Below are 12,170 nucleotides of genomic sequence, written 5' to 3' on the forward strand. Positions count from 1 at the left end.
AGACTTGGTGATGCTCCAGCAGGCATCCTGCTGCAGCCTGTGTGCTCTGCTGCGGCTTTTTGTAGTCTTTAGTGCTGGCCTTCCAACAGAGGTCCCCAGACACCCAGGCCCCAGCCCCTGAGTCGACCCTCTAGGCAGTTTGCCCAGCATAAACTAGCATTCACCCTCCACTTCCTCCACCTGACCTGTCCTTGTACAGCTCACTGGTGGCATCTCATGCAGATCTACTGATGGCACATCTCAGGTCACCAGTGGGGATGCAGGAATTCAATCATTTGCCAGTGCTTAACTTGGGTGTTTTAGAGCGGTTACGCATTGTACACAAACAGATAAGTGTCCCTTGCTGGGTAACAAAGAGGGAGCAGAGCTGAAAGCATGATTTGGTATGGAAAACAAAGGTTCCCTTCAACTAAATTCATCATTATTCAACATGCTGCCCGAGTGGCCGGGCATGCCAGACAACATGAACTCACATAGACAAGAATGAAGCATTGTAAACAGCATCTTGTGGCAGGGGGAACACTGCACTGCAATATTGTCAGTCTTGATCCAAGCCTGTGTGCTCCTTTAGCTTAGCTGCGTGCCAGCTGACCCTCGCCGACCCGGTCCGCCTTCAATTTCAATGACCTTGAATCGTTATTGGACATTTAAGTCTCGTGTCTTATTGAATGTGAAAACAATATAGAGTGCGAGCATGCTGCAACTTATGCCCCGGCACATTCCTGACATAGTCCGACCTGACAACTGAGCCTGGATCTAAAGCTTACAATATCCTCCCTGTTGTTGTAGCATTACCACAGCACGCTCAAGTACAAATGAACAGCGCTGAGAAAGCACGGAGAAAATACGCTGCCGCCAAAGCGGCTGTGATGCCCAACACAGTTATACTTCACTGTTACAGAGAGACAGAGGTGCCATTATGTGAAATAAAAACTGTTAAATTGAGTTAAGACCTACAAGGGCCAAGCATCACACACAATCTGCTTGAGTCAGCAGCAGCAGCAGACACACACACACACACACACATGTGGTCACAGAGTTGTGTGTTTAAAGTGCAGTGCGGCAGTGACACACAGGTGTAAATGTACATGTTTAAGAGCTGACGTTCCCTGTTCAAAACCACCAGCAAGCAGGCTGACACACACCTGTTTGACCACACCTCTGTGTCCCCACCTAAAGCTTTAGGTTACATAAGAGCAGGTAGTGATTGTTCAACATGTCTGAATGAGTCCTGCTGTGGATACAAAGCAACATGAGGCTCCTTCATTCAGATCTGTGTAGAAATGAAGAATCAAGGGGGGGGGGGGTAGATATGAAACTAAACCCCTGTGGATCCAGGTAATGTCTGGAGAGTACCACAGTGTTCAGTACAGCCGGGGTGAGGCTATCGCATGTCTGCCGCGGTAGGTTTCACGTCAAGGCTGCTTTTTTAAAAAACACTTTAAAACTCGCAGTTAGTTCTTGTGTTCTCACACACGAGAGGAACACGGTTTGATTTCGCACTGTAACTTCCCCACTGTAGTAGAACTAGCCAAACGGAGAACTGCCCCGCTACAGTCACAACACACACTTTCTCTACAATGTCCCTCGGGCCGTTTCTCAGTGAGTCAACGTTTCCCACAAACTTCCCTCCTCGCCTCACCTCACTGGAAAGAAGCTGTGGTCGTTACTTCGCTGTCGCAGCCGGCAGTTTCTTCACCCAGCCATTAGGAAGTTCATGCGGCTTCTGCTGTGCTGCTGCGGTTCTGCCCGAGCCCATCCCCCATCCATCCACACACACACACACACACAAGTTTGTCGGTTTCGCTCTCAACGTCTTTCAGGAAAAACTCCCGCCCTCCGCAGTGGTTAGTGGAAGTCTCGCTCGCGAACTTCCTGCTTCAGTCTCCTCTTCCCATCGCTGTCCGGCTCCGTGGAGCAGCTCCGGGGGCAACCGGGGGGGGGGGACCGGGGAGTTTGAACGGGCTGGAGGGAGACGACAGCGACCGGTTTGCCCGCCTTCTTCCACTTTGCCTCCTCTCTATCTCGCTCGGCCTGCTGCTCACAACAAGAGCCGCCCCTCAATCTCAACACTTCCGCACACCAGCGGCCAATCAGAGGCGGAGACACAGATCATTTCCCTCGTACGGGAGCGGAGCCTGTCACGCACCCGCAGGTAGATCAGGTCAGTTCAGTGCAACTTCATAAAGACTGTGGAAAGTTTGAGAATCCCACGAGAGGATCGAACCAACAATGAACTGATTACACTCAACTTCTTTTTAAATACACTTACGTCTGCTGTACCGTCATTTTAAAGGCTACGTTAGTCTAATGCACAACTTTGTGTAGCTTCAGGTATTTGTCTTTAAATCTGTATTTACATTTGGCTGAGTTACTTGTGTCTTTCAATCACCTTATACTCCATGAGCACATACTTCTTTAAAGTGACAGCTTTGTAGTAATTCTGGTGGCTAGACTTTCATCTCATGGCAGTGTACTTGTACTTTTACCTCTCTCTCTCTCTCTCTCTCTCTCTCTCTCTCTCTCTCTCTCTCTCTCTCTCTCTCTCTCTCTCTCTCTCTCTCTCAGTATTGTCTTTTCATACACAGCCTGGCAGCCTATAAATTAGTTATGTGCCCCATACAACCCAGCAGTTGTCCAAAAGCAAATCAAAGTCCCCCTCCGGTGAAAATCAGGTTTTTACCATGTCCAATATCGCAGGTCAAAATTCACAAAAGTTGAACTCCACAGTGAGGCCACGTTGCGATTTGCTCGCCACAGAAAGCAAATGTCGTATTCCCCTCCTCACACTCACACAGATCGGAAGTGAACGCAAGGCGAAGGTTCTCCACTGATACATTTGCGTTTGTGTCACCGAGCCGTAACTCTGCACAAAAAAAAAAATGCCAGTCTGTCGAAAAAAAGGATTCAGTCAGCCAGGGTTTGTGATGTCACAACCCTGAGAAAACAAGCCTGTCAACTTGCGGGTGAGGCAAAGTCAATATTTTCCTATTATATCAAACTTTTAATTTGAACAGGATGCTCTAGTTTATGATTCAGTTATAAATTTCAAAGCCTCAAATTAAAAAATAAATAAACCTATCAAGCTAATGTGGGATAATATTAGATACAATGTTGTAAGATCCATTTTGACTTGGGTGTACTCCTGTGGGGCCATTACCTTCAGGCCTGTACTGAGCAATGATGGTGACAGTCTGTCCAGCTCTCTTCAGTGCTGCAGCCGCCTGCTCATGTGTGGCGTTCCTTAGGTTCACTCCATTCACCTGCAACAAAACAGAAAGAGAAACTTAGCAAGAAAAGTTTCAGAGATGAAAAGGGTCTTCAAAATTCTCACTTCTTGAGAATTTTGGAGGAAACTAATCCAGCTCAAAGGAGCAAGTCCATCCTGAGACTGGATGGTTTCACTTCAGCCTGTGGAGATAAGATCTGCCCTCAGCATGAGAGGACATAAAATTAATTATGAGATAAGACTATTCAATTTTGATAACCGTTCACCCATTGGTGAAACATTATTTTTATATAATGTGTGAAAATATATAAACAGGGATATTTAGAGCAACATTTGAAACTGGAAGAATTGGGGTTATGAAATACAATTCAAGGGATATAAATGTTTAATTCATTGGATATTGATTTACAAAATTCCCATGTTTGGCAGAGCTCTGCTAAGCTTCCTAAGAGTTGTTGTGAATTTAATGTCTTGGTCAAGGACATTTCACCAGGGCAGATGTTTGCTGGCTCTCTAAACACCAAACCATCTTTATGCTGTCGTCATTACTCTGACAGCAGGAGTTGACTGAAAATCTTCCAAAAATGTTGTTCATGTGGATAAAAAAACAAAAACACCTGAGGTTGAAATACTGACCGACAGAATCCGGTCGCCCCTCCTAAGCTCGCCGCTCAGGTCAGCTGGCCCTCCCGCTAAGATGAAGGAGACGAAGATGCCTTCTCCATCCTCCCCGCCGACGATGTTGAAACCCAGGCCTGTGGAGCCTTTGTGCAGCAACACCTTCCTCGGCTCCCTGCCAAACAGAGCGACACGGTGAAGGTCAGGGCAAAGAACCAAGAAGAGATGAGCAGAAAGAGATTAAAAATATAAATGAAATAGAAAGAGTGCAAACCAAGAGGTACACAGAGGCTGTATCACACAACAGCCATCTTCTTTTGGTTTACACTGTGTATGATCCCAAAACATTGAGCGCACTGACTATAGGCAGCTACCAGCAGGCCTACAGATGACAGAACCATGATACTGCATCACCAACAGCTGTAGCCCGCCGCTTTCATTACTTTACCAAAGTATCAAACTCATTTTCTTTCCACAATCCAAACTATAACACACACAAATCACCAAATTATTCTATTTAAAGGAGACATGTTATGCTCATATCCTGCAGGTTCATGATTTTAATTTGGGTTCTTACTTGAAAAGTTGCTCTAATGTTCAGAAAACACATGACTTCCCTCAAACTGCAGCTCCTCCTCTCAGGCTCTGTCTGAAACGCTTGCTTATAGCTCCTGTCTCTTTAAGGCCCGCCTCCAGATAAAGCCCAGTCTGCTCTGATTGGCTGGCTGGTCCACTCTGTTGTGATTTATCAAGCGCATGTAGGAAATGATGGCCTCCACTCTCGCTTTACCTGGCTTTGTTTGGGGACGTGTCCGAATAGATGTCTAATGACATCACAATGTTGTGGAAGTATCGGCCAGACTGACAGTGCTTTTCTGGAGCTTAGTGTTTTCTGTGGGAAAGAGGTGCTCCCTTCACTGATGACTTTGGGCCTTTTTACTTGCAGACATTTTACACACATAAGAAAAGCTATTACACACTAGAGGGAAGAAACAGAAAAAGCATCATGTGTCTCCTTTAAAGTTAGGACAAGTGGTAAATATTAAACTGCATCAGTTTTATTGTCTTCTATGACTTATCTCGGTCCAATCATGATAGAATTAGATAAAGTTATGCTAGTTTAATTAGCTCAAGATGCACAGTAATAAAACAAGGTCTGAAGTGATATCATTACCTACTCAATCAACAATACAAAATCCAGCAGTAGAAACAATGATTAACCACAAAACAATCATGCTCTAATCATTTAGCTGATAAAGATAATTTGGATCACTTTTGATTTCCACTTTGATACCACTGTGCATTCATTAATACGTGAGCTATGGCACAAGCCGCCACACGTCTGGATCCCAATGCAGGTCAGTCACTGGCTGTAGCACTTCTCTGCTCATGCATGGCAGTCTCAATGCAATGTACACACTTAAAACACCCACTCGTAATAATGTGCGGAGAAACAATGAGCTGCCTTCTGCTCGACAGACTCGCTGAAGCTCTGCTTTAGCTTTAGCCACCATGACTCATCCTCCAGCAGGGTAATCAGACTGCCTCAGCTTTAAGATGCTAGAGAGGCTAAACCGCTGCTATGGTCCAGCAAAAACCCACCGGGAACACACTTCACTGGAGTGCAAATACACACACCATAGAAAGCTCAAACCCCACCACCACCTCCACCACACACACACACACACATACTTAATATACAAACACACACATAAGCTTAAAACACAAGCATGTGCACACACATTAAACACACGGTTTCCTTTCTAAACAGAAAACCCTGCATGGTTCCCATTAGTGGTCTACTCTTGCAGTACTCAGCCTGCGGTCTCCAGGAATAATTCCTACTCAATCCCTAATGGCTGAGCTCGAACTTGCTGTTAAGACAATTTTCCCAACAATGGCAGCTGGGGCAGCATTCCGAACATTGAGAATCATACCCAGAACTGACTGGAAAAAGTCCTGATGACTCCATTAGAAGAGATGAGGAGCAAACGGAAAATCCTAAATGGTAAAACAGTGCTTTCAGAAAGTTAACCAGACTGTTAAGTGCACTCATTTGTAATTAACTGTACTTAGATGCAGAGTTTTTGCAAGACCACAAAATAAGATGCATGAGTAGCGACTCTGGGTCTGCAGGAGTCCTTACATGAAGCCTTGTGTTTGTGCAAAGCAGAATCTGGGACATTTGACGAGGCTTAAAAACATTTGATCCATTATGTTCTTGCTTTTTTTCTACAACCTTCAAGATATTTTAGCACCAGACATCAAGAAATAAAAAAAGCAGCAACTGTCTATATGCAACAACAACTGACTTGCTTTCAAACAAGTCAAGCTTAAAATAACTTTGCTTTCCATCTGGAGCTTTTCATCCCAGCTCGACAAGGCACACAGATCTCCATGGTTACCTTAGGATCCGGATCCGGTGCTTGCTTCTGAAAGAGCATTTCCTAACTGTGCGTTCAGGCAGGCTCCTCACCACCGACATGGAAGATGAGATGTTGACCGTGAACATGGCGGCTATGGCACATCGCTCACCTCACCTCTTACTCCGCAACCCCTCTGCCTATCTGGCCTTCCCCTGAGAGAGGAGCGACAATTTTAGCAGCTCCTGTGGGGGCCTGATGTTCCCTATCTCATCCTTGTGTGCTGTGATGGGAAACAGCTCCTCTTCGGGCTGTCACAAACGCTCTCTCCCAATATTCGCCTGCAAGCCAAGAATTTACACTTAACCCTAGCGCTTCCAAGCAAATCAATCTTTGCTCCATTCTGCAGGAGGAAACCAAAAACTCCCCTACTCACATCTGGATTAGCCGGGACTGCTTTACATCAAGAGCGTCGGGACTCAGGTGTGCATCCAACCTTGGTCGCCTTTCACAATCTGCTGTCCCCTAGACTTTGCTCAGATGCTGCTCTGGGTCCAGCCCCCCCCCCCCCCCCTCGAGTACAGCACAACAGCATTCCTGTCCGTTAGCCTGGCCCTCTGGAGACGAGGCAGACACACTCTTGCTAATGTGTGTGAGTGTAATTTGTACGAGCTGACTTTCACAAGTCTCAGGCCTTTGATTTTGACGACCCCAGAAAGTGATGTGGTTGCACAGGGGACGATGAGCGACTTATGTGGAACATCTGAACACTTAAGTCCACAGTCTTTTTGTTATCTTGCAGTCCTTCTCCCTATAGGCAGCGTGCAAGTGTTTTCCTGCATGCAGTGCTGGTCTGTGTGATGTGTATCGCCAGGACATTTTCATGGAAAGTGGGAGTGAATTCCAACTCTTTCAAAATGCAAGTCCTCCCTCCCTATCACAAGACCTCCCTCCCCTCTCCTCCCCTCCCCCCCTTTGCCTTTTCATCCATGCCAGGAATGTAAACAGTTATAGGGCGGTAAAAACCCTTTCTCCCTGCACAGCCATTTCTCCTGCGACTCTTTTCTCTAATTCAAATCCCACCGCTGTACCCTGTGTGTGTCAGTGTTTTGAACTGAGGCGGTCGCGGCTCAATCCTAAAGCGGTGAATGGATATCTGGGCTGCGGGGTTCAGTGGGTCACGCTGCCCTGGAGTCAGCCCAGTAATTGGCTCTGCTTGGCTGATTAATGGTGGACACTGCAGATGGACGCCATTTTCCACAGACAGACACTACCTCTCACGGCACTTTACCACTCCCTCTCCCCGGGTGGATCACATCAGCTTATGGAAAGATAAACATACAGATTGAATTAAAATGCTGCTTTGTCTTTTCATTGCTTCATTTACAGCCATAGATATTCATTGTCATTCTCTCTCCTATTAATGCACCGCAATTCTCCACTAATTTCACAAAGGGAAAAATGTATTCACTGCTAAGGTGATAGACAGTTAAAGATGTTTCATGCCTCTCGCTATGACTAAGAATAAAACTGGAGGGATGAATGATTAACACCTAAGACGAGTACTCTGCTGAATCTGCTGTGATTACTTTTATGTCAAATTCCCCTTTGAGCCTTTGCAGCTTTTAGAAACGCCGACCAAAGGTCAGAGCGCCACTCGCTATTGATGACTGAATTCTTGTGCTGCCCAGTCAAAGGTTCTGTGTTTGTGCGTGAGACACATAAAGTTACTGATTAGCTCACTTGCTGCCGCTGTCCTCCAGCTTCTGTATTTACACAAGCTGAGCCTGAACAAAGTACCCTAACTACAAGCATTGCTGTTTATATAACAACTACAGCCATGACGAGCTGAGGAGAGCTGCTTGTTGAGTGATTGCGCATATGTTTACACTAAACATGCATATTTTATCCCAGAGGTTTGATCTGTTGTCGAGTCCAATGTGGACCGAAACACACAGGGAGCTGTGTACAGTACTGACATACCTCCAGGAAGGGGGTAATATCAGATGGAGAAAGGGAGGGTGTCTGTGATGACACCACTGAGGGGGATGTGCAGATGGGCAGAGGGCGATACAAGCTCTGACTCATTCCTCACAACCAGCCTGCTCCACTTTTGCGGAAGCCTGTGCTTACTATAGAATCCATCTAAAATAACCCCTCCTGGTCGCAGCCAATGGGGAAGCTGCTAGGGCTGAAGGGAGGTGTCTTCTATCCGCCTGTCAGACTGATGGAGTCGGATGCTCATCTGCCGTGACTGGGATCAAGTTGGTTGTCGAACATGATATCCAAAACCATGCCACTGTTTTTCTGATTCCACAGCGGACATGACACACAGACCCACCACAGGCGAACAGGTGCGTGCACGGTCACGCACCTGTGATGTATGAGTAGTCTGATGCGCAGAATGTTTACGTGTGTCCATGTCACAATTGCACATTGCACTTGAAGCTGAAGTATCTGCGTGCGGGCTCGTGTGTGCCAGCAAATGTCTGAGTGTACAGTACGTGTGTGTGATTGGTGCTGGCAACATGGGGGTGTGAGAGGGGTAAGACCTAAGAGCATTGGCCTGGTTTTCCCAGCATGCAGATGAATCATGACAGCTGCAGGACTGTCTGCTGCTACTGGTCTGCTGGCCCGCATCGGATAAGACTCTTACTCCCCATCATATTTATGGAAACAGCAATGCTCAGTGTTTATATTTACATACACAGAGCAGCAGGCGAAATATTCCAACGCTGCAAAGCACAATATTTCTGTTGGGTGGCTCCTATGATCCTTCCCATCCTCCTGTACGGTCCTTTCTTTTAAACACCACAACCTGCCTTAAGTTACAGCCAAACGTGAAGACCAGAATCTCTGCTCTTCTCCCCTCTTTCTTACACAAATCTAAACACAGACACACACACACACACACACACACACACACACACACACACACACACACACACACACACACACACACACACACACACACACACACACACACACACATAGAAAAAAGAACATATGGGCATCTGTGTGACATTTATGCTACACAAAAAAAGACAACATTTACCACAAACATATTACATAAAAGCAATGGTTAACAGAAAAATTGTGGTATTTAGCCGTGATGTATTGCACGAAGGACAAGATTGTGGGTTTAATGGGAATAAATATCAAAAAACAGGAGCCCTTTTGCACACTTGGCAATGCCAAACAGTGAAACAAAAAACCAAAAGCACTGCCATAAATATCAGGTATATTATTGTATTCAGCACTAACCATCAGTGAAAGTAACTTGGCGCAAGATAGAGGCTTAGTTTTATCTGAGCATCCTGACAGATGGAATTGAGCAGCTTGTGGGAGCGTGAAGCCCTTTCGGCTGCACTCCTGTGGAGATGTGTTTGTGAAGAGCAGGTACGACTCCATTTTAAACTGTGACGAACAGGCCACTATTGTTTGAGCTTAATAGATGTGAGCAGAGTAGTAGCAAATGAAAGAACAATTAATGACTGCTGGAAGGTCATTTAAAATATGAAAAGCAGCAGTAGTAGTGTATGTGTAATAAAACACACCCACAAAGGGCAAGAAAGAATCCGCTGTTGTTGTTTTTTTCTGCTGCACAGCTAATTTACTGTTGTTACAATTTTTTGTTGTGAAGTCGTGAAAGAAGCGGGAGCTGCATATGCGTTGGATACTGGGTATGTCATACAAACAATAAAGCAGCCTCACACTTTAAGCACAAGCAAATAAAAGCAGGAAAGTAGACATGAGGTGGGGGGAACATTTACATGCAAAACATACAGACAGAAAGAGACAGAAATATTAAATGAGTTAAAAGGACGCCCTGCTTGAAAATGAACAAATATATCAACCCACCACCCGTCTCTGTGCCTTTCCTTGTATCTTAAATGTCCATTGCTCATTTCTGTCTATTTCTTTTTGTGTGATTTATGTGTAAATGTGGGACAACAAACTTCTGGTGAGGGAGGTGGACTCCATCCCCGTCTGGTCCTACTGCTGTCTTCTGCCAGATCAAAATGCTGAGCTAGAGTGGAGGGTTAGCTAAGCAAGGCGTGATGGACTAGGTTAGTACCTGCCAGAGAAGGGGAGTGGACCTTGGCACAAGGGAGCAGGGGAAGGACAGAAGCCTCTGTAGAGGGCCAGGGGCCCCTTGCTGTCCCCAGGTTTGTGGATGACACTGTAAATAGGCTCAGCCCTGCTGTGGGGTACAGGAATCACAGTGAACGGGACAAGTGTAGGACACATATAAAGCACACATACAACAAAGATGCAACAATGCACATACAAGTCATGTAGACAGCTTGGACAAGGACATTACAGAACCACACAGCTAATACTCATCCAGTAACACATTCACTCCACACAGACATGTATAAGCGCCTGCATGCGGTCACACACAGAGAGATCCAGCCCCCGTCCAGAGATGTGGGCTAAGATGACCTAAGGCCTCGTGGGACACTCCAATCAAGCTCCTATGAATGCTACTTGTTATCCAGTACTTGGATACAAGGTCAAAGGTTAAATCTCAGTCATAACAAGTACAAGAAGCGACAAGAGGCCTCTCTCAGCACACAGCCACCACACACTACTCAGCTAGTATGCAGCACCATGACCCCGATGAGATGAAATGTGTAAACCAAGCATTTGTTCTGCCTCATCAAATGCAAATATGTGCACGGATCGTCAAAGGAACCATGACAACACCAAAATAACAAAATGGAGGCGGCGAGAAACAAAAGGAAACTTATGAAAACTTAAAATACATGTTTAAAAATCAATGTAGCCCCAAACAACTGTGCGCTACATCTTTCCTTTTCAACAACTTCACCAGCAAATACCAAAAAGGCATTTTCGCTGATCTCCAGAGAGGAACCATGTGCTGTGAAGTTAGTGAATATCTGCATTCATAGAGGCTGTATGACTAATGGAAAGAGAATCATTCATGGAGGAACTGTGATCTACCTTGTGAAATCTTCCTCCCCGAGCATGTGGCGGGGAACTGGCGAGTACCTGGACGGGGTAACCTGTGGCGGCGGGTACACGGGTTTAGGCTCCATTGCCCCCATGTAGTTGTGGCTGACGTGGTTGTCCACCATGGCTGGGAAGGCTGGAGCGAGGGCCAGGCCAGTAGGGGGAAAGAGAGAATGATTACCACACAGGTGCATCAGGAACACAGCACAAGACTGACAACTTCAACAACCCAGTAAGGAATCAGTCAGTTAACCACTTTGATCCGGACAAAAACTAGAGGGTCTAGAAGGCCTCCAACCCTGATGACATTCCTTCAAGCTTTTTGTATTCAACTGCTAATTAGAAAATGTTACCAGAATAACACGTACACGTAAACTGTACGTACACAACAGTGTTATATATAATAAGTCCAAGCAGAACCCAAAAAGTCTGAGTTTGCCCGACCTCTGACTTTTTACTTTTTCTTTAAATATTGTCTGATCATCTGACTACTTTTTATGTCTCTGGGTTCCCAGATCTTAGCAATTAACTTAGTGATAATGATATTATTAGCAATAGTCATGGTGGCTAGGCCACAAAAATATGAATTAAGGAGAAAATAAGAGATTTTTTCCCATAAAGTTGGTGCACTTTGTGTGCATGCATGAAAAAGCAGGATTTCAGAGGTCATTTCCATTCTTGATGGCGGCAGCTGAGCACGATAAAACAAGTGTCTCCCGTCCCGGTCATCTGACCACGGGCTGCACTGTCAGAGCTAAGGGAGTTAAGTCTGCATTAAGGGCTTGTTTTAAGCTCAGACAACTGCAAACAGTTAGAACGTACAGAGAGCCCTCAGTAGCCCCCTCTGATACTAAATCACTGTGTAGAAATTGGAGATGCTGCAGCTCAGGATCGTGGGCTCTCATGAGCAGGTGGGATGTGAGAAACCGTCCACACTCAGTGGGAGGCAGAGAACTGCGCTTCTTGTTGTTGTGGGAAGGATC

General features: G+C 45.7%; 1 protein-coding gene across 10 annotated transcripts in view; it reads right to left on the minus strand.

Moving 5' to 3' along the window:
• The window catches only part of dlg3 (discs, large homolog 3 (Drosophila)), a 76,339-nt gene that overhangs the window by 14,085 nt on the left and 50,084 nt on the right, over positions 1 to 12,170 (minus strand). For 4 of the 10 annotated variants that reach the window (XM_034597120.1, XM_034597116.1, XM_034597123.1 and 1 more), the window contains 3 exons: positions 11,179 to 11,341; positions 3,866 to 4,022; positions 3,161 to 3,263 (listed from right to left, as the gene is read on the minus strand). In XM_034597120.1, coding sequence (XP_034453011.1) covers positions 3,161 to 3,263; positions 3,866 to 4,022; positions 11,179 to 11,341 — 423 coding nt within the window. Of the gene's footprint in view, positions 1 to 1,642; positions 2,021 to 2,489; positions 2,511 to 3,160; positions 3,264 to 3,865; positions 4,023 to 6,252; positions 6,416 to 11,178; positions 11,342 to 12,170 lie in introns of those variants that run through there. The other 6 variants (XM_034597118.1, XM_034597121.1, XM_034597119.1 and 3 more) reach the window with 4 other exon arrangements.

This window comes from Hippoglossus hippoglossus, chromosome 10 (genome assembly GCF_009819705.1).
Source record: "Hippoglossus hippoglossus isolate fHipHip1 chromosome 10, fHipHip1.pri, whole genome shotgun sequence".
NCBI lineage: Eukaryota > Metazoa > Chordata > Actinopteri > Pleuronectiformes > Pleuronectidae > Hippoglossus > Hippoglossus hippoglossus.